This window comes from Otolemur garnettii, unplaced genomic scaffold (genome assembly GCF_000181295.1).
Source record: "Otolemur garnettii isolate 467f Iridium unplaced genomic scaffold, OtoGar3 scaffold00147, whole genome shotgun sequence".
Lineage (NCBI taxonomy): Eukaryota > Metazoa > Chordata > Mammalia > Primates > Galagidae > Otolemur > Otolemur garnettii.
In genome coordinates, this window is record NW_003852542.1 from 2,078,052 (window position 1) to 2,103,853 (window position 25,802).

General features: G+C 40.0%; 2 protein-coding genes and 1 non-coding gene across 7 annotated transcripts in view; 1 reads left to right on the plus strand and 2 right to left on the minus strand.

Annotated features, from left to right (window-relative positions):
• Positions 1-1,839, plus strand: part of IMMT (inner membrane mitochondrial protein) — a 46,651-nt gene extending 44,812 nt beyond the window's left edge. For all 3 annotated transcript variants that reach the window (XM_003799199.3, XM_023518780.1, XM_012811007.2), the window contains one exon: positions 891-1,839. In XM_003799199.3, the coding sequence (XP_003799247.1) occupies positions 891-1,504 (614 nt within the window). In that variant the 3' untranslated portion in view covers positions 1,505-1,839. The remainder of the gene's footprint in view (positions 1-890) is intronic.
• Positions 1,840-9,854: 8,015 nt separating this feature from the next.
• The window catches only part of PTCD3 (pentatricopeptide repeat domain 3), a 32,261-nt gene continuing 16,313 nt past the window's right edge, over positions 9,855-25,802 (minus strand). For all 3 annotated transcript variants that reach the window (XM_012810995.2, XM_023518781.1, XM_023518782.1), the window contains 16 exons: positions 25,236-25,297; positions 23,817-23,904; positions 23,417-23,477; positions 22,225-22,310; positions 21,414-21,558; positions 20,169-20,219; positions 17,678-17,767; positions 17,352-17,380; positions 16,425-16,531; positions 15,556-15,634; positions 15,371-15,461; positions 14,112-14,197; positions 13,171-13,319; positions 11,242-11,283; positions 10,688-10,846; positions 9,855-10,320 (listed from right to left, as the gene is read on the minus strand). In XM_012810995.2, coding sequence (XP_012666449.1) covers positions 10,212-10,320; positions 10,688-10,846; positions 11,242-11,283; positions 13,171-13,319; positions 14,112-14,197; positions 15,371-15,461; positions 15,556-15,634; positions 16,425-16,531; positions 17,352-17,380; positions 17,678-17,767; positions 20,169-20,219; positions 21,414-21,558; positions 22,225-22,310; positions 23,417-23,477; positions 23,817-23,904; positions 25,236-25,297 — 1,434 coding nt within the window. In that variant the 3' untranslated portion in view covers positions 9,855-10,211. The remainder of the gene's footprint in view (positions 10,321-10,687; positions 10,847-11,241; positions 11,284-13,170; positions 13,320-14,111; positions 14,198-15,370; positions 15,462-15,555; positions 15,635-16,424; positions 16,532-17,351; positions 17,381-17,677; positions 17,768-20,168; positions 20,220-21,413; positions 21,559-22,224; positions 22,311-23,416; positions 23,478-23,816; positions 23,905-25,235; positions 25,298-25,802) is intronic.
• LOC111728286 lies at positions 11,845-11,981 on the minus strand. Its single transcript, XR_002775629.1, has one exon. It is a non-coding gene; the product is annotated as a small nucleolar RNA SNORD94 (small nucleolar RNA).

Genomic DNA, 25,802 nt, shown 5'->3' on the forward strand with positions numbered 1-25,802 from the left:
CTTAGCCTAATGTAAATAACATTTTCTTTCTCAACTGATAAAGATATCTGTATTAGGTACCATTTAGATGTGAATGGTTTCTATGTACTATTTGACCATGCATTGTCCTGAAAGTCAAAGGAAAAGGGGAGAGAGACTTAAGTTGTGATTGTGCATATACATCCTCCCAGTTTTCTCCATGACTTTAGTATAAACAAGTCCTCATCAAACTATGTCATGCCAGGGCGGTACCCATGGCTCAGTGGGTAGGGTGCCGGCCCCATATACCAAGGGTGGCAGGTTCAAACCCAGCCCCGGTCAAACTGCAACAAAAAAATAGCTGGGTGTTGTGGCAGGCACCTATAGTCCCAGCTACTTGGGAGGCTGAGGCAAGAGAATCGTCTAAACCAGGGATCCTCAAACTTTTTAAACAGGGGGGCCAGTTCATTGTCCCTCAGTCCGTTGGAGGGCCATACTGCGGGCCCCAGGACGAGTTGGCTGCTAAGCAGGACAGGCAGAGGTGGCAAAAACACCTGGCAGGCTGGATAAATGTCCTAGGCGGTCCGCATGTGGCCCATGGGCGGTAGTTTGAGGACGCCTGGCCTAAACCCAGAGGTTGGAGGTTGCTATGAGCTGTGTGACACCAGGGCACTCTACTGAGGGTGATAACATGAGGCTCTATCTCTACCAAAAAAAAAAAAAAATTGTGTAATGCCTTATTGCCTCATATGGAGAGGGCAGCTAGGAAACAATACACTAATAAGTGGGCAAGGGCGGGTGTTGTAGGAGGCCCTCTTGGAAACATGTATCATCCACGTGTGTGGGTTTAGCTTGTTGAATATTTACTGATTTTGTGGATGCATAGTCAGGTACAGACAAAAATGTTTCTCTTTGCCTTCTGTTCTTTGTAGGTCATGCAGTTGCTGAAAAGGAAGCCAGAAAAGCCCACCAACTCTGGCTTTCAGTGGAGGCATTAAAGTACAGCATGAAGACCTCATCTGCAGAAACACCTACTATTCCACTGGGTAGTGCAGTTGAGGCCATCAAAGCCAACTGTTCTGATAATGAATTTACACAAGCTTTAACTGCAGCTATCCCTCCGGAGTCCCTGACCCGTGGGGTATACAGTGAAGAAACCCTTAGGGCCCGTTTCTATGTGGTCCAAAAACTGGCCCGAAGGGTTGCAATGATTGATGAAACCAGAAATAGCCTGTACCAATACTTCCTCTCATACTTGCAGTCCCTGCTTCTGTTCCCACCTCAGCAACTGAAGCCACCACCGGAACTCTCCCCGGAGGATATAAACACATTTAAATTACTGTCATATGCATCCTATTGTATTGAGCATGGTGATCTGGAGCTGGCAGCAAAGTTTGTCAATCAGCTGAGAGGGGAGTCCAGACGAGTGGCACAGGACTGGCTGAAGGAAGCCCGAATGACCCTAGAAACTAAACAGATAGTGGAAATCCTGACAGCATATGCCAGTGCTGTAGGAATAGGAACCACCCAAGTACAGCAAGAGTAAGGTCTAGGAAGAGTTTTATAAAGTCATTATTTCACATCAAAGGAAATCAGCAGTGGTATATGAAGGGTTTGCAGCAAGGGTCTCAGAATTGTCTAGAAATGAGCAGGTTACAAGTACTGTTCTAAATGTTAACACCTGTTGCGTTTATATTCTTTCCACTTGCTATCATGTCAGTGAACTCCAGGAGTGTTTTCTTTGCAACTTGTGTAACATTTTCTGTTTTTCAGGTTTTACTGATCAGGCTTGTGAGGCCAATCAAAATAATGTTTGTGATCCCTAATACTATTGATTATGCCCTTGGAGCAAACTGAATAAAGCGACAAGATGAAAACTGAGTACCTTATCCCTTTCCAAAAAGTACCCTTTCTAGTTTGTTGTGTGTACAGAAAAAATTTGAGAAGCAGCAACAGTGAAAGTAGAAACTTAAGGGCACATGGAATTTTCAGACTGAATTGTGTCACCCCAAGTCCAAGGCCAGCTTCTTGGCTTTGAAGATTTTGGTGAACTGTGGTGTCTGTAGCTCAACAGCTAGGGCACCAGCCACATACACCAGAGCTGGTAGGTTCAAATCCAGCCCAGGCCTGCCAAACAACGACAACTACAGCCAAAAAATAGCTGGGCGTTGTGGCAGGCACCTATAGTCCCAGCTACTTGGGAGGCTGAGGGAGGCTGAGGCAAGAGAATTGCTTAAGCCCAAGAGTTTGAGGTTGCTGTGAGCTGTGACACCACAGCACTCTACCCAGGGTGACAGCTTAAGATTCTGTCTCCAAAAAAAAAAAGTTTTGGTGAATTGATTCCTGCTGGTCAAACTCAAAAGTAATGCACAAGCCAAAATGCCAATAGATTTGTATTAGGGATACAGCAGTCTGGTGATTAAAAAAAGAATGTTCAGGGCGGTGCTTGTGGCTCAAGGAGTAGGGTGCCAGTCCCATATACCAGACGTGATGGGTTCAAACCTGACCAAAAACTGCAGGAAAAAAAAAAAAAAAAATTCATCTTTACTCCAAAATTAATTCAACAGTCCTCAAATGGGCTACTGCTTACACAGTTCTAAAACATTGGTAGTGGACCGTGCTTCTTTCTAGTACCTGGGACTATGAACCTCTTCAAAGTGGGGGTGGGGTGGGAACTTAAAATCTTACAGTATATTTGATCTACATTGTCATAAAACCTAGAGACTTTCTCAGTTCACCCTCTAAAGATTGGGATAATTGCCAATTGGATAAATAATAACAAATTACTACCTTCTGATTTTTTATTTCATGACCACTGCCTCTATAAAAATACAATTTTAAAAAATTAGTTTTGTTTGAAGTTTATATTCAGAGATTATTTTTCTGAGCAACACATGCAAATCATGAAGGGGATCAGGCTCTATTTCACGTATCTCCAAGTGTATGCCATTCCCTCAATTTACAAAGTTACATCTGTTGGGTAATCTGCTTGGTATTGACCTTATCCTTTGATTTGGGGATGGATACGCTGGTCCATAGATGGGCCTAGGTTGATGTTGTTAATATCCCCTATGCTCCCTCCTAAGAGGATTCTTAATTCAACCAAATATATCTAGTTTTTCTGAATAGAACACAAGTTTTATGTAATGCCCTTAACCTCTACAGGCACTTTGGGTACCTACCTGGGGGCTATGAAGTTTATAGTAGAAGATAATGAAGCTGTTCTAAATTCAGTCTTTCTTCCCCTGGGGATGGCATGACATTGCAAAAATATATTAACTTGATAAAGCTAAATTTATCTTTTTTTCATATTAGAAGTGCTTGTAATATTTATTTTATTCAATCTGTAACACATTACAGATTATAAAGAAATCTTTCTGGGAGCTCTGAAATTACATCAGATCTGAGCTGACAAGAAAGCAGCACTATTGAGTGGTTTATTTTAGGTGTATGAATCAAAGTAATGAAGACCACGTACTTTCAAATTTTAGTCACTTAACAGATGCCCCTCATCTCCCATTGCTTATGAGGACCCAGGGTGATTTAAAAAAGCCAGGCCTTTATTTTCCTCCCTCATCCTATCGAAACTCATTCTGAGATGCATTCAGTAAACATTCAAATAAAAAGGGACACCAAACCTTGAACTCTCAGCATTACTTCCAGGAGATAGTATCCAAGGGACCAAGTTTGGGGGAAGGTAGATAAAGCCCTGAGGTGTTAGGGCAGGTCAGCTTCACTTCAGCGTATTTTTGCTTGCCATATCCACTGCCACTTCTATAAAGATCACATTAAGTTAAAAACATATATAAAAGCACAGAAAGCCATGTCATCATTCTCTTGCTTTCAATCTGTTTTGGCCTTAAATTGGATTACCCACCGGACGTGGTGGCTCACGCCTCTTGTCCCAGCACTGTGGGAGGCCAAGGCAGGTGGATGCCTGAGCTCAGCTGAGTTCGAGACCAGCTGAACACCAGCCTGAGGCAGAGTGAGCCAGAGTGAGACCCCGTCTCTACAACAGCAACAAGACAGCAGGACCTTGTAATCCCAGCTACATGGGGTGGGGGGGTGGGGTGGGGTAAGAGAACACTACAGGAAGAAGAAGTAAAAAAAAAAAATTGGATTACCCTACTGCCTTCTTCCTGATTGATGTAAGATAGTGTTCAACATTTTAAAATTCATGCTGGCTGATTTAACATTAAAGCTGATCACTGCTTTCATGTTGTTTAAAGTTTCATAATAACTAAAATGTAATTTTAAATAGTCTTTTTTTAAGGCACAATACTTGTATATTTTGTATTATTAACTTAGACTCTCTGCTCTCTCTTTAACAGGTTCTGGATAAAAGCAGTCTCCAAGTCCCAAATGAGTTATGCCACCAGTTTTAAAGTAACTTGCTTGACTCAGTGCAGAAGAATAGATGTTTAATACAGAAGGGAGATAAAAAGGCTTAAATGTCAGGAAAATTATCATCAGGTCCAGCGCTTACCTTTCCCCTAAATTATTACATGCTTGTGCTTTCCTGGTTTCTTTCCCTTTGCTAGTGTTTAGGGGTCCTGAGGTTGGCTGGGAGCATGAGAAAGCAAAGGATGGGACAGAGAAGAGGGCCACTTGGCCACTCTAGCTCTTACCATGTGCAGAGGTGACAAGAATTCACTAGCTTGTTTCCTTGAAGGGCTTCTGGAGGGGCTATGAGGCAGAAGCCAGCAAAGGGGCCACTGTTGTGAGGACAGACTCCACCAGTGCCAGTGGCAGAGCTCAGGCTGTTCTTTTTTTTGAGACGGAGCCTCAAGCTGTCACCCTGGGTAGAGTGCTGTGGCATCACAGCTCACAGCAACCTCCAACTCCTGGGCTCAAGCGAGTCTCCTGCCTCAGCCTCCCAAGTAGCTGGGACTACAGGCGCCCGCCACAACGCCTGGCCATTTTTTGGTTGCAGCCATCATTGTTTTTTGGCAGGCCCGGGCTGGGTATTCGAACCCGCCACCTTAGGTGTATGTGGCCAGCGCCTTAGCCGCTTGAGCCACAGGCACCGAGCCTAGGCTGTTCTAAGAATAAGTTCTGTTATGACTTTCAGTCCTCTTGGACATTCTTACTTTTCAGGAGTCTTAAATCTTGCTCAGCTCTGAAAAAATGTTCTTGGGCTTATGATACCTAGCACTCCTGAATCCTCCATAAAACCCCAACTAGGCAGTTTCAGTTGGGCACCACTTAAATAGGCTACTTCCTGAGTCAGGCTGAAGATGTATTCACTGCCTAGACTTTCTGTATCTCTTTTGATTATCCCATCTCCTTACCAAATATTCCTCTGGTAAAAATGCCAGTCTACATTTAAGGTCAAAGCCAAATCATTTTATAAAATCTGCCCTGCCCATGTAATACTCCCAGGGACTAAGTCTTATAGCATACCCTATTTTAACGTTCTTTAAACTTTTTTGACTATGATCAGCAGAGGGCAACACAGTGAGACTCTTGTCTAAAAAGAAAAAAGTTTTCATCATGACCTAGTACACTTACACGTGTATATATCTATGTACACATATCTGTGTTGCAATATCAAAATACATCACAAACATCACATTACATGTGATGTGCTTTGATTTTCTAGTTGATTAAATTCTTATTACTATGTACAAATACTGATTTCAAATCCTGCAGTTTGAAAGGCAAACACACTACTCTAGTTTTTTTGAAGATAGTCTCACTTTGTTATACTTGGTACAGTGCCATGGAGTCATGGCTTATAGCAATATTAAAGTCTTAGGTTCAAGTGACCCACTTCCTTCAGCCTCCCATGCAGCTGGGACTCTAGGCACCTGCCATAACATCCAACTATTTTTAGAGACAAGGTCTCTCTCTTGCTCAGGCTGGTCTTGAACTCCTAAGCTCAGGCAATCCACCTGTCTTGTCCTCCCAGAGTGCTAGGATTATAGGCAAGCCACTGAGCCCAGCCCACACTACCTTATTTCATAGAATATGAGTAGGAAACTAATGACAGTACAAATTAACATCTTTTCCTCTCAGCCTAGTGTTTGATACGTTATTTATACAGCAGGATAACAGGATAACAGATGAGTAAGATTTCAAAATCAACAAAGCCCTTGCAGCAATGATTGTACTCATTAAAATTCACAGCTCAGTGCCTGTAGCTCAAGCATTTAAGACACCAGCCACATACACCAGAGCTGGCAGGTTCGAATCCAGCCTGGGCCTGCCAAACAACAATGACAACTAAAACCAAATAATAGTAATAATTGGGCGTTGTGGCATGTACCTGTAGTCCTAGCTATTTGGGAGGCTGAGGCAAGAGAATCACTTAAGTCCAGGAGTTCGAGGTTGCTGTGAGTTGTGATGCCATGGGACTCTACCCAGGGCGACAGCTTGAGGCTGTCTCAAAAAATAAAATAAAACATAAAATCCAGGAGACAGAAACAAATGAAGCCCTCCTAGCAACATCGATAAGCCAAGCAAGCTGAAACTTGCTCAGGTGAATCAGAAAGGATGCTGTTGGCAACATGAATGTATTCTATTTAATATTAAGATGCCTCCGTTTCTCCTTCCCATTCCACAGTTCTTGCTCTTCTAATACTTTATTTTCTCCTGTTTTTAAAAAAGTGACTCAAATAATTTTACTATCTTCGGTCCCCACTTTACAAAAGGGTCCTTTTGGGTTTTTTTGTTGTTGTTGAGCAGGACTGGGCCAGGTCTGAATCTACTATTCCTGGTGCTGCACAGGGCCAGTGCTCTAACGACTGAATATAGGTACACAGCTGCTTCATATACTATTAATGCCAGTGCTGGCCTGTCAGCTTTGACATTATTAAAGCAGCACATTCCCCTGTAATGCTCCAAGGCTTTCAACACCTGATTCTGGTTCTAATAGGATTCGGGTTATTACTCATACTTTCCTCTTCACATGATTTAAAATGTTGAAATAAAAGGGCCAGGAGTGGTAGCTCATGCCTGTAATCCTAGCTCTCCGGGGAAGCCAAAATGGGTACCGTGTTTCCCCCCAAAATACAACACTGTCATATATTTATTTTTTCTCAAGACACACTAGGGCTTATTTTCAGAGGATGTCTTATTTTTATTAAGTATGATACAACAATCTACATTTATTCAAATACAGCTAAGTCATCTTCTTCTGGAACCTGACAAGGGGAGCCACGCGGGGCTGGTGCTAGTGATGCCTAAACTCCTTTCCCCTAGCCGTTGGCACGTGCCCAATAGGATGCCTGAGACCGTGGTTACAACCCGCACAAGTATGAACGGCTCAGAGAAAGGAGCTGTGACAGATGAAAGGTATTCCAGTCTTCCTTACCGCTTGCTCAGCAGCAAAATGCATAGCATGGCTATGCAGATAAGCTGTATAGCCACGCCCATCACTAGGTCTTATTATCAGCATAGGGCTTATATTTAACAAATGCATAGAAATCCTGCTAGGGCTTATTTTTTGGGTAGGTCTTACTTTTGGGTAAATATGGTAGATTTTTTTTGAGTTCAGGAGTTCCAGACCAGCCTGAACAAAATAAGACCCATCTCCACTAAAAATAGAAAAATTAGCTGGGCACTGTGGTAGGTGCCTATAGTCCCAGCTAAGTGGGTCACTGAGGCAAGAGACTCTTTCGAGCCTCGATATTTGATGTTGCTGTGAGCTATGATGCTGCCACTACACTCTAGCCTGGGCAACAGAGCAAGACCCTGTCTCAAAAAGAGAAAAAGTTGAATTGAGTTTCAGATCACAAATTAAAAATTTTTCCTATGTAAATTTTTTCCCACTCAGTTGAGAAATACTTTATTGTTCTGTGAGTGGTCTTTAAAAATGAGAGGTTCCACTATACCACCAAGAAACCACTTGTTAATGCCTTTTAGGAACACAGTGCTTGAATTGTATTAACATGTAGACATCAACGGGGAAGTAAATGGACAACAAACACTACTCATCACAAGTGACTAAAAGAAATGCTATAAAAAGGTCAACTCTAGAACTTTACAAGATAAACCCACATGCACAGGTTTATGAACAGAGGAGTACAAACCATTGGAAGTGAAAATTACTGGGGCTGGGCCTGGAGTAAGGCAACAAAATTGAGGGGACGTCAGGGACCAAAGCAAAAATTAGAAGTTAAGTTTGGCATAGAAAAACATCTTTTACCATTACTAGAATCTAGACTATGTGAAATAAACATTTACAGATGAAATGGAGATTCATCCTGTAAGGCCTAAGTTTTTCTCAGAATTTCAAGCAGTTATATGCTTAGAGTGGAGGTTTAGAACATCTGTAGCACAAAACCACTGAGCTACAAACCACTCACTTTCAAAGTCTACTATAGCCAGGCATGGTGGCTCACACCTGTAATCCCAGCACTTGGGAGGCCAAGGCGGGTAGATTGCCTGAGCTCAGGTTGGAGACCAACATGAGCCAGAGTGAGACCTTGTCTCTAAAAATCACTGGGCACTGTGGTGGGTGCCTATAGTCCCAGATACTTGGGAGGCTGAGGCATGAAACTTGCTTGAGCCCAAGAGTTTGAGGTTGCTGTTGAGCTATGATACCACAGACTTTATTGAGGGCTACAAAGTGAGACTCTGTCTCCAAAAAAAAGGGGGGGTGGTACTACAAACTCACATGCCAACAAACTCTTCTTCCATCAATTGTAGCTGCAGAGTAACATGATATGATTCAGTTAGGGCTTAGATAGGAAGATGCATACTATTCATCTATAAACCCCAAAGATTATACTTACTAAACTAATGTGAGTCAGGCATCTGCAGATGCTCATGAACCACAGGAATAGGAAGGAAGGAAGTTAACTTTGCATGTAGCCAAGTTATCTTTGGAAACTATAAACTAAGATTAAAGGCTAATGACTGATTTACAATCTGTCCTGTGAATTTACTTTTTTTTTTCTTCTGAGACAGAGTCTCCCTCTATTGCTTTAGCTAGAATGCAGTGGTGTCATCACAGCTCACTGCAACCTCAAACCCTTGGGCTCAAACCATCCTCCTGCCTCAACGTCCTTAGTAGCTGGGACATAGGTGCACACCACAATGCCTGGCTACTTTCTCTATTTCTTGTAGAAATGTGGTCTCATTCTTTTTCAGGGTGGTCTTGAACTCCTGAGCTCAAGCAATCCTCCCAGCTCATCCTCCCAGAGTGATAGATATGAGCCACCAGCATGAATTTGCTTTGGTATGGAACAATATACAGGGATGCTCAAGAACCTAGTTACTATACTGGCTTTAATTTTTCTGGTCCCTCCATTACATGCCTAGGAGAACACATGAACCAAATACTTAGGTTCCTCAGAATGTATGATAATGGTAAATGGAGATGGGAACACACATTAACAAATGTCAGTTAACTATAGCATTTAATAAATGTCAACTCATGCAGGGTAAAGATGAAACTGTTCAGGTGCCTCAGTAAATCTGGGAACCAAGTGCATGTAGAATATAGTGTGTAGTGGAAACTTTTATGAGGGTGCAATCCTGCAGATCTCCAAAGTTCTTTAAGTACCACTTAAAAGTCACAGTGATACAAGAAATGCTAGAAGTAGAGGTTCTTGACAACTTGATTACCAGCAATACACAATGATGTCTAGATATTCCACATGATTCTGTCCTCAACAGCCCTCATTCTGATCACTAGAGTGCCAGCATATAGACAAAAGAGGGGCAGCAATAAAACACTCTTAGCTGTTCTAGCTGGAAGACCATGTCAAAGCCCATATTAAAGTAATAGAAATGCACAGACATGTATCTACATTAATCACTTGTGCAGTCTCAACTGCCATTATCCTGTTTAATCAATTGTAAGATGTGTTATTCTTCACATATAAATATCCCAGAAATTGGGATACTACTGACCCAATAGTACTTATAATGTAATGAGACACTGTCTCTTAAGAAGAAGAAAGGATCAGCATCTTACCAACACATCAGGCCAACAGAAGCTTTAGTCCAGCTGCAGGGAGAGGGCACTGTGAGGTCAGCCTACCAACACTTCAGGTATACAGAGCTTATCCTGACCACAAGAGCTGTGGCTTACATGGTAAGCCTCGAATGCTACAGTTAATAGGTGGTTTGGCTAGTAGCAAATTATAATAAATAAGGCAGCATCTATCCACTGTTTCACAGTACCAAAATTCACCAAATTTGTATCCTTATTTCTTTGAAACATTGTTAAATATTAGTATCTGTTTTCAAGTGTGATTCCAGCAGCTAGGGTGGCGTCATCATTATTACTGAACATCCCACTTTCATTTGCCTTCATTGATGTCACTGTCGCTGTCACTGCTGCTGTCACTGCTGCTGTCACTATCACTGTCACTGTCACTGGTCAACGCAGTTAGGTTTTCTAGGGCTTCCCTGCAAAGGTAGGAAACCAGAATTACAATGCAAATCAGTTGGGAGCTGGGGTTTTTGGTATATGACATTCACCTCTAACCTATCCATTTTGAAATCAGAAAAAGGGACCTTGCTTTAGCTGCACTAAACTATATTAAGAACAAAGGAAAAGGCTCCAATAGCCAAAATGACAGGCTTCCCCGACTTGTATGACAAATGAGATAATTAATAAATTATTACATTTTAACTTTCTGTTAGGAAATACAGGGAGGTTATCAGTTCAGAATCTGTAGCCCAAAAATCTGGAATTGTGAAATGGTCGGATGGACAAATGGTCTGCCCCATTTTATAAATCTTCTCTTATGGTAAAGACACAAGACTCACTTACTTTTGTTCCTGGTTGATGGCAAAGTCAGTCATTACTCTCTGGGAGAGGCTCTCGCAAATAGGTAAGCTGAAAGCACTTGCCAGTTTCACTACTTCAATGGCCTGGGCAGGGCTGTTGGACGCTTCTGCACTGTCCATGAACTCATTCAGCAACTCGTTTCTGTAAAAGAAGGGCAAAATGTGAACATTCTCCAACTAACTCCTAAACTCATCCAAAGATTTACAGGCAAGATCCAGTATAAATTCAGTAATAAAATCATCAATAACACTTTGGAAGCAAAGTTACATGAAGTCTAATTTTAAAGAGCCAAAGAGATTATGAGTATTTATTCAATATGATTTAACATATCTCTTATGTGTTGCTACTTGAGCATAGAAAAAATAGTGCTTGCCTCAGGATGCCCTGGTTGTAGGGGAGATTGACAATTTGCCTGCCTAACTGACAGAAGAGTGCCCAAATGCCATAGCTGAAGCAGGTGAAAAAATTGCAATCACCCACAATGAGTCAAACCCACAGTGGCTACTTCCAGGCTCAGCCAGTTAATTATAACTTACCTAGGGATCTTATTATGCTTCCTGAAAAGCCCCAGCATTTTCCTGTTAAAGATGAGAAAGGAAAATGATTATGAATACTAACTAATAATATCTTTAAAAAACAATCAGATAACTGTAGCTGTTCTGCCCCTTTGTAAGCTTCTGAAGACACACATCTGTGGGCCCCACTGGCTCCCACCTGTCTATGCATCAGCATCACCTCAGATGCTTAAAATCCTTTCCCTCAAATTACAAATTTCACAGGTAGATCTAATTTGCTGCCAATGCTGAGAAATGCTGGTACTGACTGGTTGAGTATCTGAAACGTTCTAAAATCCAAAACTTTTTGAACACAAATGTGCTCAAAATTTCACAAATCCAGATTTTTGGGCTACTGATTCTGAACCAGTAAATATAACGCAAATACTCCAAAAACCCAAAACACACTGGTCCCAAACATTTCAGATTAAAGGGTACTCAACCTACTCAACCTAATTTGTCCTCTTGCACAGGGTCACCTCTGTCCTCACCCTATGCAAGCACAATTCAAAGAGTGGCATGGAACAGTCTGTTTCCCTCTCTCACAACATAACAGAGTCTGTCTTAAAACTACATTATGACAAGCAGGCTCAGATTGAGGCAACAGTCTCATGTAAGTGCTCACCATCAACCTGCCACGTGCAGGACAAAGGAGAAACACATACATTCAGCTCCCATGATTCAGCTGAGGTCCGTACCCCTGCGCCAATCATCACAGCCTGATCACAGGAAATGTATGCCAACTTGCGTAAACTAACAAACAAATGCAAACGTCAAATGTTTCTGTCACCAGCAGGAGCACAGTTGCTAACAGTCATGTGTATAAGCCACAGCTGTTAAGACAAAAGAGGCAATAAGCCTTTATCTCTTTCTGGAGATAGTCAACAGCCACATTTTGGATGAGCAATCAGATGTTTAAATCAAGTCACTTTCTTGTACAAGGTGCTGTGCACAAATACTCCCGACTTACTGACTCAGTCCACACATAAACAGCAAAGAATACAGCAGAACCACTTAACTGTGACTACCCCTACGAAGAATCTTTTTGTTGAATTCTGGAAAAATGAATATGCATTAAGGTCTCCATTCAGAAAACACAGAAAATTAGCATGTGAAGAAAGTGCTGATAAAAACATAAGCAGAATACAAGGGCACAAACTAAATTTGGGTTCTAGTCAAAGCCATGTTTAATAAACGCACTTAAATGGTGGATTCCAAAGCCTAAGTATAGATAGAGGCCCACATTTTAAGCTGAGGAATGGAGTAGGAAAAGCAATCAAAAATGATGCTTCAAGGTTGGGCATGGTGGCTCATGCCTATAATCCCAGCACTCTGAGAGGCCAAGGAAAGTAGATAGCCTGAGCTCATGGGTCCGAGACCAGCCTGAGCTAGACCAAGAACCCCCCCCACCCAACTCTAAAAATAGCTGGGCATTGTGACTAGCACCTGTATTCCCAGCTACTTGGGAGGCTGAGGTTAAGAGGCTTGCTTGAGCCCAAGAGGTTGCTGTGAGCTGTGACACCATGGCCCTCTACCAAAGGTAACAAAGTGAAACTGTCTCAAAAAAAAAAAAAAAAGTATCAATAACCCAGAAGACCAAAACATTTTCAAAACTATGCTTTTTTGATCACTTTGTTCCATGTAAGTGGAAATGTAAATGAAGTTGCTGTGAGCTATGATGCCATGGCACTCTACCCAGGGTGACAGAGTAAGACTTTGTCTCCATAATAAAAAAATCAAATAAAAATTAAAAATAAAATGTTTGTTTTTCAGCAACTTCTCATCAAAAATTTGTTATATATACTAGTTTGACCTCTGATAGAGTACACATCACAAAGCCCAATTTACTCCTCTACTAATCTAAATGTTTTAGACCCAAGTCCCAATACTTCTCATTTACACTGTACTCACCATGCTTCCTGGGTTCTCCCAGCTCTTAAAAAGAGGACAGCTATACAATTGAGAGGGATGGCTGGCCAATCTGGAGCAGTCTGTCTGCCATCTTGGCTTTCATAAGCAGATTTGATGTCAGCAGCACAGTCAGCAAACTCCTCCTGAAGCTAAAAGGGTTACACAGAGTCAGCAGCACTGCCTAATGGTTTAATGAGATTTTCAGCTCACAATAGTTCTGAAACATTAAAATTTTTGAGCAATCCATTTTACCACTTGAGTGTTATCACATGTACAGCACACAAGTAATGTAGTAGCCCTGTCCTGGGATAAATAAATTGATTAGCCATATCTTACAAATTCAATTATGGGTTTTCTTTTCATTTATTTATTTATATTTTATATATGTATTTTTTTAGACAAAGTCTCACTTTGTAGTCCTCAGTAGAATGCCATGGCGTCACAGCTCACAGCAACCTCAAACTGTTGGGCTCACGCAATTCTCTTGCCTCAGCTTCCCAAGTAACTGGGATCACCAGCACTTGCCACAATGCCAGGCGGTTTTTAGAGATGAGATCTTGCTCTGACTCAGACTGGTCTCCAATTTGTGAGCTCCAGCAATCCACCCACCTTACCCGCCCTGAGTGTTAGAATTACAGGCGTGAGCCTGCACCCAGCCTTGGGTTTTCTTTTCAGATGGAAATTGTTTTTAAAAGCAAGCTGAAGACAGAAAGAAGCTAATTTCACGTTGCTTGCTTTAGACTAAGGAAATGAGGGTGACTTTAGGAATGGTATTATGCTAACAAGAAGGTAACTTCAATCTAAGTTTGGGAGGCAGAACTTTCCACGGTGACAGATGAAACCAGGGAAACCAACCTTCAAAGGACCTCAATTTCAGAGGATATATGTGTTAGTAAAAATCTAGTAACAGTAACAAAACTTGAGTTTCAATACAGACTTACCTTTGGTGGGTGCTTATCCCTTGCCATGAGAATCAGAATCTCTTCCTTCAGGTCACTGTGGAAAGTATGACCACATTCTTTACTATCTTGAAACAAAAAAAGAAACACAGGAGTATCACTGTCATGTAAAACCAAGACTTTTTGGCTAGCTTTTGTCCAATGTTAGCTGTATTTTTTGGCAGGTAAAAAATAAGTTGCTGACTTTTTTTTTTTTTTTTGTAGAGATAGTCTCACTTTATTGCCCTCGGTAGAGTACCATGACGTCGCACAGCTCACGGCAACCTCCAACTCCTGGGCTTAGGTGATTCTCTTGCCTCAGGCTCCCTCTGGAGTAGCTGGGACTACAGGCACCCGCCACAATGCCTGCCTATTTTTTTGCTACAGTTTGGCTGAGGCTGGTTTGAACCCGCCACCCTCAGTATATGGGGCCAGCATCCTTCCCACTGAGCCACAGCTGCCGCCCAGTTGCTGACATTATTTATTCCAGGTTTATCCCAGGATTCCTAAAAACCAGCAGGATGATTTACACTAACAAATTAGAGCAGTGAAAGCCTATGCCAGTAACTGGTTCCCAGTGAAGTATTAAACACAGCTCTGTATGGTAAGATACTATTTTACAGTACTTGGTACTTTTCAATGTTACTAATTTTTTTGAAACTGGGCTTTGCTTTGGGGCCTCAGCCTCCCAAGTAGCTAGGACTACAAGGGGGCACACCACCATGCCTAGCTTTTGGTAGAGATAATCTTGCTATAGCCCAGGCTGGTCTTAAACACTTGGCCTCAAGTGATCCTCCCACCTCAGCCTCCTAGCGCTTAGGGTTACAGGCCTGGCGCTCAATGTTCTTTTATACACAGCCATTAGAGCAGCCCTCTGAAGTAGTAGGGCAGAACTATCACCTCAGTTTCTCAGATATGAAAAATGAGGCAGATAAAAACTGACTTTATGGTAATAATAGTCAGCTAATGGAAGAGATACAGAATATGTTTCATTTTGTAGTCAATTTATACACATAACACAAACCCACACCCATGGCAACTGTGGCAAGCAAAGTGATGAAACATTGGCACAGAGGAATGGTATAGGTTTTGACATCAAAGACTTTAATTCAGACTTTGGGTTTGGGTTTATGACAGGTCTACCCTCCTACAATGCCCATGCCAAAATACTCTAACCCTGAACCACTGACTGGCCTCTCTCTCTGCCCTAGGCTGTTGCACAATGGAAGAAGAAAAGGAAGGGGGATAAAAAAAAACCTAACCTTTCCAAATCTGAGGAATCACTTCTAGCCGATTGGCCACATCCAATGCTTGGAGAAGATCTATTAATGTTTGGGAGTGGGGAAAGAAAACCTAATCAAGAGAAATAAATTTTGAAAGCATTAATCAGTTAAAACACCCACAAATTCATCTACAATGATAAAGGACAAGTAATGAACCATCTTACTGAAGGTATCAGGTCCTTATACCACTTCAAGGTGACATCAATTTGTTCCATTAGACAAATTAAAGTGAAGAACTTGGAACTGTGGTGGAGAGAAAAAGTATGTTTAGTCTAAAATCCCCAGGTCTAACAACAGGGGAAGTAACTGGGGAAATTACAACATAGTTCTAAGAAATTAGTGAAATTACAGCATAGTTATATGATATGTGCTAGTTAGCAAGAATTTTAATATATTTGTAAAAATTCAAGTTTCATGGGCCAATTCTTGAACCAGAGTTGCCTACCTGTGCTCAACTTCCCAATTAACATCTTATCCCACCTGGTCATTTACTACACATAATTGCCTCCTCAATACACTTGCAGCGTCATGGTGAGCAAATACTGAATATCATATTAATTTTTAAAACACTGAATTTAAAGCAAGGATTTAGACAAGCAGAAAACAATCCTCATGTACCTATTAACAGGTTACTTCCTTAAGTTTGCATTTATGTCTGCATAAAAATAAACCCATTTAGGGAGCCTCTCTGAGCTCTAGTACTTTGATTTCTAAATATAAAATCAGGGGGCTGAGATGAAATCTTTAGGGACTTATCCTGCTAAAAATATTCAATAGAATAGGGAGTAGAATAAAGAGGTATGTGGATTTTTCAAAGTGCTGAAAAGAAAGAAATCTCAAAGGCTACAAGCTAGACTTCCAAATCTGGCAGCTTTACCACTGCTTTAATTTCTAAGTGCTCAAATAACCTATTAACTATTAAATCATGGGCATGCTGCCTGAAGCAGGTGTGAGATATGAAGGACTATCAAGAGCCTACTACTGGCAGCCTCTACTAATTCATGCAAAAAGGACTTATTACCGGCATACTTACTAATAGAAATGACGGCGATAATCAGGTCCAATAAATTTCCGGTTATCTCCAGTGTTTAACAGGCTATGTACTTGGTAAGCAAGTTCCAGATCTCTGAGAGATGAGCACTGAAAATTTGCAAACAGTAAGTAGCATTGTGATATCCTTATCAACCAAACAGCTGTTCACTAAAGAAAAAATACAAAGTTCCTTATGAAAATGCTGATTCAATTTATAACTGGTCGACAGCAAATAAGTTATGAGAAATTGGTGATGAAGGGAAAGATACACTAAGTTTTTGGAAACTTTTAATAAAATTATTTCAATTTGATGATTGTACCTTTAGGAATGAATTGTACTAAAACATCAGGACAAGGGCAGAAAAGACAGAGTGCTCAGCCTGCCACCACTGCACTAGCAAAACTCCATGAAATAACTAAGAGCCACCCACAGAAGAGTAAAATTACAGTTCATTCCTCCTGTGAAATAGTGGTTGCTGTTAACAAAACATCATGCAAATGTGTCTGGGTATACATAAATTTAAGAACTTAGAGAAGAAAACCTGGGAGGATACGTAATTAACAATAAAGTAATTACCCTTACAGAATAAGATGCACTTTATTCATCTTAAAATTGCCTGAAATTTTTCCCATGATGAAACAAAAAACTGAAATAAAAACCATTATCAATTTTAAAAGTTTCTATTATGAAATATACTAAAAGTTTACTGGAACAGAGGCATGAAAAGTCAGCATATACAATAAACATGGTAGAAATGTTATATAATCAAAAAGCATAGATTTTAGGGAAAGAAGAAAAATGAAAGCAAAGATATGAACAGAACTAAGAAGTAAAAGAATCAGGGAGAACTTTCCAATTACAGATGAATTTACAAAATGAATAGTAACCTAAAAAGGAAAATGAAGTTAAGCAAGAAATAGTACTTACAACTCTCATAGCTGACTGAAAAAACATACCTGAAATCAAAGTTCACAAAACCTTTGATTATTACAAATAAAATGTATTTTCAGGTCTATAACATTAATAAAAATCCCACCAACAATACTGCTAGGTGTTGGTTCAAGCTAAGGGAATAAACACTCAAGACAGACAGTATACGTGAGTGTACCCAACATTTTCGCTTTCTCATGATCACCCAAATACTACTAAGGTAAAAGGAAACCCTGTCCTCATCACAAGGCCTCTAATAACTGGCACTCAGGAAAACCAGCCCTGCCTTTACAGGAGGAAAACATAACAATTTTTGAACATACCATCATCCAGATCCCTTGGAGAAAATTTTTTTCCCATTAATTCACTCATTATATCATAGATGATTAGGGATGATCCTTTTGAAATGTTTTCTATAGAACAAGAAAGTAAATGTGTTTTATCATAAATCCACTTCTCATACTATCATGAAACTCCTAGCACTCAGTACAAATGCACACATTTCTCCTTCCTACATCTCCAGCCTAAAGCCTGGCATGGAGCTAGGAAGGGGGACAATGCTTGTTGCTAAAGGAAGCCCTGCATCTAGGGAAAAAGCCCAGTCTGAGAGTTTTCCCTTCCTTCTTAGTCTCTATGCGCAAGAAGCATGATTCTCACTGGAGTGGGAGGCACACACCCACACATACCCCCTCCAAAGCAGCATTCTTGCGAAAAAACTTGTTTTTTGCTAATAATCCCTTGTGTTCCCCTTAACATATAGTCAGAATGAGAAGGCCAATAAAAAGGAAACTAGAGAATTGATGGGAGCAATTCTTAAAATTTATGTAAGCTGAGTACTAATAGGTCAGAAAATATTATTCCTAGTCAAATATTTATCTACACTCTCTTCCCCACCTTTTGTACATGTAAGCAATAACATAGTTACAATGACTGTACAGATATATTTTTACAATTTCATGAAGCATGCTTCCATCCGGTAACGTTCCTAATGATTTTTATTATATAATATTCTACTTCTTATGTATTATTTCTTTGCTATTTTAAGTTATCCCCTTTGGGTAAATTCCTAGATTATTATTATTGCAGACATCCAATTTATATACATAAGACAAATCCACATTCCTCCCAGTCTATGTGGTCATGACAATCACTTAAAAAACAAAAGTACCTCTGACTTTGGTTAGCACTGAACCAAAGTGATATGAGGAAAGGGATCAGCTATACTAGTTTCACCACAATCTCATCAAAGTTGAATAAAGTTTCAAAGGATATAGTTATCATGGAAACTATCTCTACCCGTTTAGCTTTTTCCCTAAAACAAAACACAATAAAACAACAACAAAAAACCCCCTTGCTTATAGGGCCAGATGTGGTGACTAATGCCTGTAATCCCAACAATCTGGAGACCTAGGAGGGTGTATTGCCTTAGTTCAGAGGTTTGAGACCAGCCTGAGCAAGAGCAAGACCCCATCTCTAAAAACAGTCCGGCCATTGTGGTGGGCACCTGTGGTCCCAGCTACTTGGGAGGCTGAGGCAAGAGAATCACTTGAACCCAAGAGTTAGAGGCTGCTGTGACGTAATGGCACTCAACCGAGGGCAACAAAGTGAGACTCTGTCACAACATAAAACAAAACAAAAAACCCTCCTTGTTTATATAGGGGAGAGTATGGATTTTGCCAAATTAGCCCTTCAAACAGAGAGAATCAAGTTTGTACCTATAGTTCTTACAGTTTACACAGGAAGGAATGAAGAAAATTATCATTTCTGAACCAAAGGGTACTTTCTTAGGCTGGGAGCAAATGGGTAAGACTAATCACCACCACCACATCCTGATGCAATTACTCAGGTAGGTATCCAGTTTCTTTGACACAGACAATAAATAGATGGCAGAGCTGAAATTTCAGCTCTTATTCGCTTCATTCCAAAGTCCATTCAACAAAGCAAAGTACCATCTGGAACTGACATAAAAGTGGGTGGCAAATGGAGCCTCAAGGACTTTCCAAAAGGCTTCACAATTACTTTAACTTTCCTCTGTAGTAGTACCGTCCCACTAACTTCCTGAAAAGATGGAAATGTTCTATACACTACGTTTATCTGCATCACTGAATATGATAGCCGCTAAGCCATATGTGGGTACTAAGCACCATGGCAAAAAAAAAAAAAAAAGTTTATTTTACTTCCCCTCTTTTTTCTTTTTGAGATAGAGTCTTATTATGTAGCCCTCGGCAGAGTGCCATGTCGTCACAGCTTACAGCAACCTTAAACTCTTAGACTTAAGCGATTTTCTTGCCTCAAGCCTCTCAAGTAGCTGGGACTACAGGCACCCGCTACAACACCCAACTATTTTTTTTGTTGCAGTTATCATTGTTATTTAGCTGGCCCAGGCTGGGTTTGAACCCACCGGCCTGGGTGTATGTGGCTGGCACCATAACCACTGTGCTACAGGAGCCAAGCCTATTTCATTTTTTTATTAGAGTTAGGGTCTCATTCTATCGCACGTCTGGGCTAATAGCTATGCATTAAACAGCACAGCTCTGAAGAACAAAAAAAACTTCGGACTAAAATACCTTCTAATTTTATTTGGATACCAAAATTGCCAGTACATTTTATAGCCCTCTCCCATCTAGCTCAAGTTTTACATCAGAAACAAGATTATTACTCTCAAGTATAGCTTTCTGCTCAGGCTGCACACATTAATTTATGAATTCTCTTAATTCATATGCCAACAATATAACTTACAATAATTAATCACATAAATTCAAAGAAGCAGTCAATCTTCTGCATAAATTAATACAATTTTATGGCCATACATACCACGTTGATAAAACAGCTGAATAATATGGTGATATGTTGCAAGCGAGGGTTCTCAAATTATCAGGTATATGAAAAAAATAAGAAATAAAGTAAAAAGAGAGTGAGGCACATTGAATTTAAAACCTATTAATGTTAATATTTAAGTAAAAGATGAATTTCTATTTGTTTGAACAAAGATATTTTCTAGTTCATTTAATTAATGTAAAGGTGAAAAATTATCATAAGATTTTCTCACTTTCAGAAAAGTCCAAATACCTATTACCCGTAGGATTCTTCATCGAGAACAGTATATTGAAGTAAACTGATTTCCAAAGTGAACTTCAATAAATAATTAATGAAAAATATACTACCCTCATATTAATCTGAAATAAACTATTTTAAGGAAGAAAAATATACAATAGTTCACTTTTTCTTTTGTAAGACATGGTTGCCCTGTTTGCCAGGGCAGGAGTGCAGTGGTGTCATCCTAGCTCACCAACATCAAACTCGAGTGATCCTCCTGCCTCAGACTCCAAAATAGCTGGGATAACAAGCACACACCACTATGGCCGGCTAATTCTTCTCTTTTCTTTTCTTTCTTTTTTTGAGACAGTCTCACTTTATTGCCCTTGGTAGAGTGTTGTGGCATTGCAGCTCACAGCAACCTCAAACTCTTGGGCTTAGGCGATTCTCTTGCCTCAAACCCCCAAGTAGTGAGACTATAGGTACCCACCACAACACCCAGCTATTTTTAGAGACGGGGGTCTTGCTCTTGCTCAGGCTGGTCTCGAACCTGTGAGCTCAAGCAATCCATATGCCTCGAACTCCCAGAGTGCTAGGATTACAGGCATGAGCCACCATACTCAGCCCTAATTTTTCTATTTCTTGTGGAGATGAGGTCTTCCTCATGGTTAGATTAAAAATATGTAACATGTAAAAGCATACACATGGGTTCAAATACCTGATTATGTTAGATAAAATGTCAAGGAATTTAAAACTAGTTATGTCAAAGCAATCAGCTCTCATAATCAAAAGTTACTAAAAGAGCACCATAATTTGCTGTAAATAAAGAATATGAAGATGATGAAGGCACTTCCACAGTAAGTTCATTTAGTTAAGTGTGTCAAATGTGGAAAGAAAATCCCTAACCTATTATGTAAACAGTAAAAGCATTTACATGTCTTATTTGCTTATGTGGACCTATGGACCTAAAACCTCTGGTTAGTAGAGTATCTTCAGCGAGGACTCTAAAACATGCATTCTCACCTATTCCAATGGCTTTCATTTCTCGTAAGGTCTTTAAGGCTGGAAATTTTGCAAATACGTGAAATCTTCGGAGACATTTCAAAATGGTATTAAAAGTTTGTAGATTTGGTTTCACCTTCTGTGCAACCATTTGTTTCAGTAGCTCCTAGATGAATCAAGAGCAAGCAGTATGTTTTTATGTCTGGAAAGACAATTTGGTCAACAATATTTATTTCATACAAAATGAATTTAGCCTATGTATAAAGCAGGTTAGTAACTATATCCCTATTTTAAGAATTGCTTATTAGTAGGACCAGTGATTCTGCCTTTTAGAGAAGCCTCTAATTTAATCATCCATCATATTTGATGAAGGTGTCCACTATCTTTAGTCCTCTACCTCTGGAAGTTTTCCAAAAAAAAGACTCAAACAAAATAATGATATAACAATGATATAAAACATGTTCCTATTCCTAAGATACTAGACAAGAATCCATCCAGTGATTTCACTTCCTTGACCTTCCTGATAAGAACTTTACAATAAACTACATTTGTAACGTGTTACATTTGTAACAGAAAAATTATTATGATAAATACATGAATAAAGCTACCCAGGTCTTCCAGAATTCTAGCTATGTGCTCTGAGTCAAATAACTTTCTTCTCAGTATAACACTGCTACTTAGGTTACAGGGCTACCAGAATGGTGGTTAACAGGTAACTGCTCCACAACGACTGTCATATAGGTGCTCAAGAAATGCTGCCTCCCTCCCTTTCTATTTCTAGTAAAGGATTATTTAAGATCCATTAAAAGATAAACTGAGAGTTTCTCCTTACCAGTGTTTTATTCCATTTTTCCTCAAAATCCACATCCAGCCCTAATATCGTTGCTTCAATCAATGCATTGAATGTGAATACATCAGCTGCAAAAGAGTAAAATAACAAAATTTGAGATCAAAAAGTAACCCCTGGGTGGCTCAGTGGGCAGGGCGCCGGCCATATACACCCAGGCTGGCGGGTTTGAACCCTGCCCAGGCCTGCTAAACCACAATGACAAACTGCAACCAAAAAGTAGCCGGAGGCAGCGCCTGTGGTTCAAGGAGTAGGGTGCAGACCCCATATACCGGAGGTGGCAGGTTCAAACCTGGCCTGGGCTAAAAACTGCTAAAAAAAAAAAAAAAAAGTAGCCAGGTTTTGGGGTGGGTGCCTATAGTGGCAAGAGAATCACTTAAGTCCAAGAATTTGAGGTTGCTATGAGCTGTAATGCCAGAGCACTCTACTGAGGACGACATAGTGAGACTTTGTCTCAACAAAACAAAAACTAACCCCTAAATGGCTGAGTTTAAAACAAAGTGGTCATTCTTATATGTCTCTTGACTAATCCCCAAATTCCACAAAATTGAAAAATGTAGGTAGACTGCTTGAGCTCAGCAGTTCAAGACCAGCCTGAGCAAGAGTGAGACCCCATCTTTTTTTTTTTTTTTGAGACAAAGCCTCAAGCTATCCCCTGGGTAGAGTGCTATGGCTTCACTGCTCACAGCAACCTCCAACTCCTGGGCTCAAGCAAGCCTCCTGCCTCCGCCTCCCAAGTAGCTGGGACCACAGGCACCCGCCACAACACCCAGCTATTTTTTGGTTGCAGCCATTATTGCTGTTTGGTGGGTCCGGGCTAGATTTGAACCCGCCACCTTAGGTGTATGTGGCTGGCGCCTTAGCCTCTTGAGCCACAGGTGCCGAGCTGAGACCCCATCTTTACTAAAAATAAAAAAACTAGCCAAGCATCATGGCGTACCCACGGCACAGGGTAAGATTCTGTCTCAAAACAAACAAAAACACAAAAACAAGTAACTGAAAAAGTCTCATCTCTGAATCTCTCCTCCTGCTTCAATCACTGATGTCAGAAGAAGAGACAAAATGCAGGTCAATGACTGAGGCAAAAACTCAGTCACTGAAAGATCCAAAGATTTCACAGATTCTTAAGGGGAAGAAAGGAGAGAAGGATGGAAGGGAATTCCCAAAACATACTTACCATGGATTCTGTTGTTTAATAATTCAGTGTACAAGTTTAATGCTGGCTCATAAGCTCGATGCTGGAAAAGGAAAAATTAAGCACCATCAAATTCATTCATTTAAGTATTTGCACAGATTCTATTTTAAGTTTGAGGAAAGAACGATAAACAAAACAGATCGGGCCCTTTTCTCATGAAGCCTATATTCTAGTGCAATGATTTTCTACCCAGGGACAGTGGACAATGCCTAAACACATTTTACTACTCATTTCTAGTGAGTAGAGGTCAGGGAGCTACTAAACATCATAAATGCCAAGGACTACTCCCTCTAACAATCTGACCCAAAATGTTAGCAGTTCTGAGGTTGAAAAACCTTGACTTAAAGGAAATTAAAGATAAAAATAAATAAAACAAAGGTACCTTCACCATCCCTCGGATCACTGTGCAGTAGGAATGTGAATTTTTCTCTGGCATCAGAGTAAAGATTCTCTCAGCATTGTTTTTTGCGCTAGACACGAGAATAAACAGGAAAGACCAGTAATAGCTACCACCATTTACTAACAGTTTATAATGTTCAAGAAAACATGTGAAACATTTTATACATACTACTCAAATTCTTACTATCCAGAAAAGGGCAATGTCATTATTTTTAAAAATGGGAAAAAATATCAAGGCCCAAACACCAGGATTTGCAATTATGTGACAGAATCAGAATTGAAAAGGAAATGTTTATGAACAAGTAATAAATACCCACAGTATTTCAAGACCGGCCTATGGAACAGCAAGACCTTGTTTTACTAAAAATTAAAATGATCTGGTATGATGGCACATGCCAGTAGCTCCAGCCCTCGAGGCTGAGGAAGGAGGATTACTTGAGCTCAGGAATTAGAGGTTGCAATGAGTTATGATGATGCCACTAAATTTTAGTCTAGGGAACAAAGTGAGACCCTGTCTCAAAAACAAAAAACAAAACAAAACAAAAAACCCTAACACAGTTTAGTGGAGTTTCCTTGCCCTTCTTAAATCCTCAGATGCAACCCCTCAGGGGCAACTACCAACTGGTTTCTAATTCTAATATGTACATTACCTCTTCTCCTTTTCCTAAAGAGAAATAAATGGTGCCATGTTATGCAAACTATCCTATAACCTGGACTCTCCCCTTAATAATATGTTGCAGAAATCAGACAGAATCAGGATTTGAACAGGCCATGCTCTTAAATAATATAGAAAATTATTAAAATCTATCTCAAGATATTTAATCTTTGATTCTATTAAATTTATCACTTCCAAAACAATTTCAGGTATTAATGATAGCTTTCCTTCCCTAGATACTCATATGAAACATCATTCATTTAGATGCTCAGATAATTTAAATTCCTCAATGTAGTTAAGTGTTACTCACCTTTTGTTAAGAACTGCTCAATATTTCTGCCTGCTGGTCAGTAGTCTTAATTTAGTAGTACAGCCTACTACATTTTTAAAGTACATCCTAGTGTATATTTAACAAACATTTCAGAATTAGAGGTATATATTCCAAGGCAGCACTGCTGATGAAACTACCAAAGCAACTATATACACCGTGTCAAGGTTATGCTGAGTTAACTAAGAAAAAAGAAAATGAAGCATCAACCTCTAAATAGATTCTCGTGCAGCAGCTGGAGTTAAGACCTTATAAAATAAAGGTCTAAATGCCTATGAATATACACCATAAAATTTATATTGCACAATAAAAACAAATAATTGTAGATTACAGGACTACATCTTCTTCCCAGAATGATGGAGCATATTACATGCACCATAAGAAACTGTAATACAGGGTTCTAATTATTTATAATATACCTCCATGTAGCTCCAATCTGATGACCAGCTTTCCTCCTAAATTTCTTGTTACTTTCCTCTTCCTGGAATGAATTATCATTAGGAGAAATAAAAGTTAACACAATGGAATGTATTCTCCCAGTCAGGATACTAAAAATCAGAATGGTAAAGGGAATGCAGAAAAATAAAGAAAATATAAATCCAGCAAAAAGCAAAGCAGCAGCCCAGGAAATACTTACACCTATATATTTAATTTTTTAAGTATAAATTGGTGAATTCACAGGTGAAAAGCAATCATGGCCCTTAAAGCAACAAGTGATGGCCTAGAAATAAGAAGCCAGTGCCTTGTAAGACCTGGCCCATAGAAACTGGAAAACCAAACACCACAGAGCCTGCTTCCTCAGAGCCTTCCTCTGTCTGGCCTTATTCCCACAGAAATATTGTTCGTTATTAGAGTGAAAGGAAGAGAAGGCAACATATAATGTCCAACACTAATCAGAGCGAAGATGTTTTAAAGACTAAGTCTCATCCTTTATTTATAATCAAGCTGCTGTTGAGTGAGACAGACTTGGCTGGCACTGCAGAGGG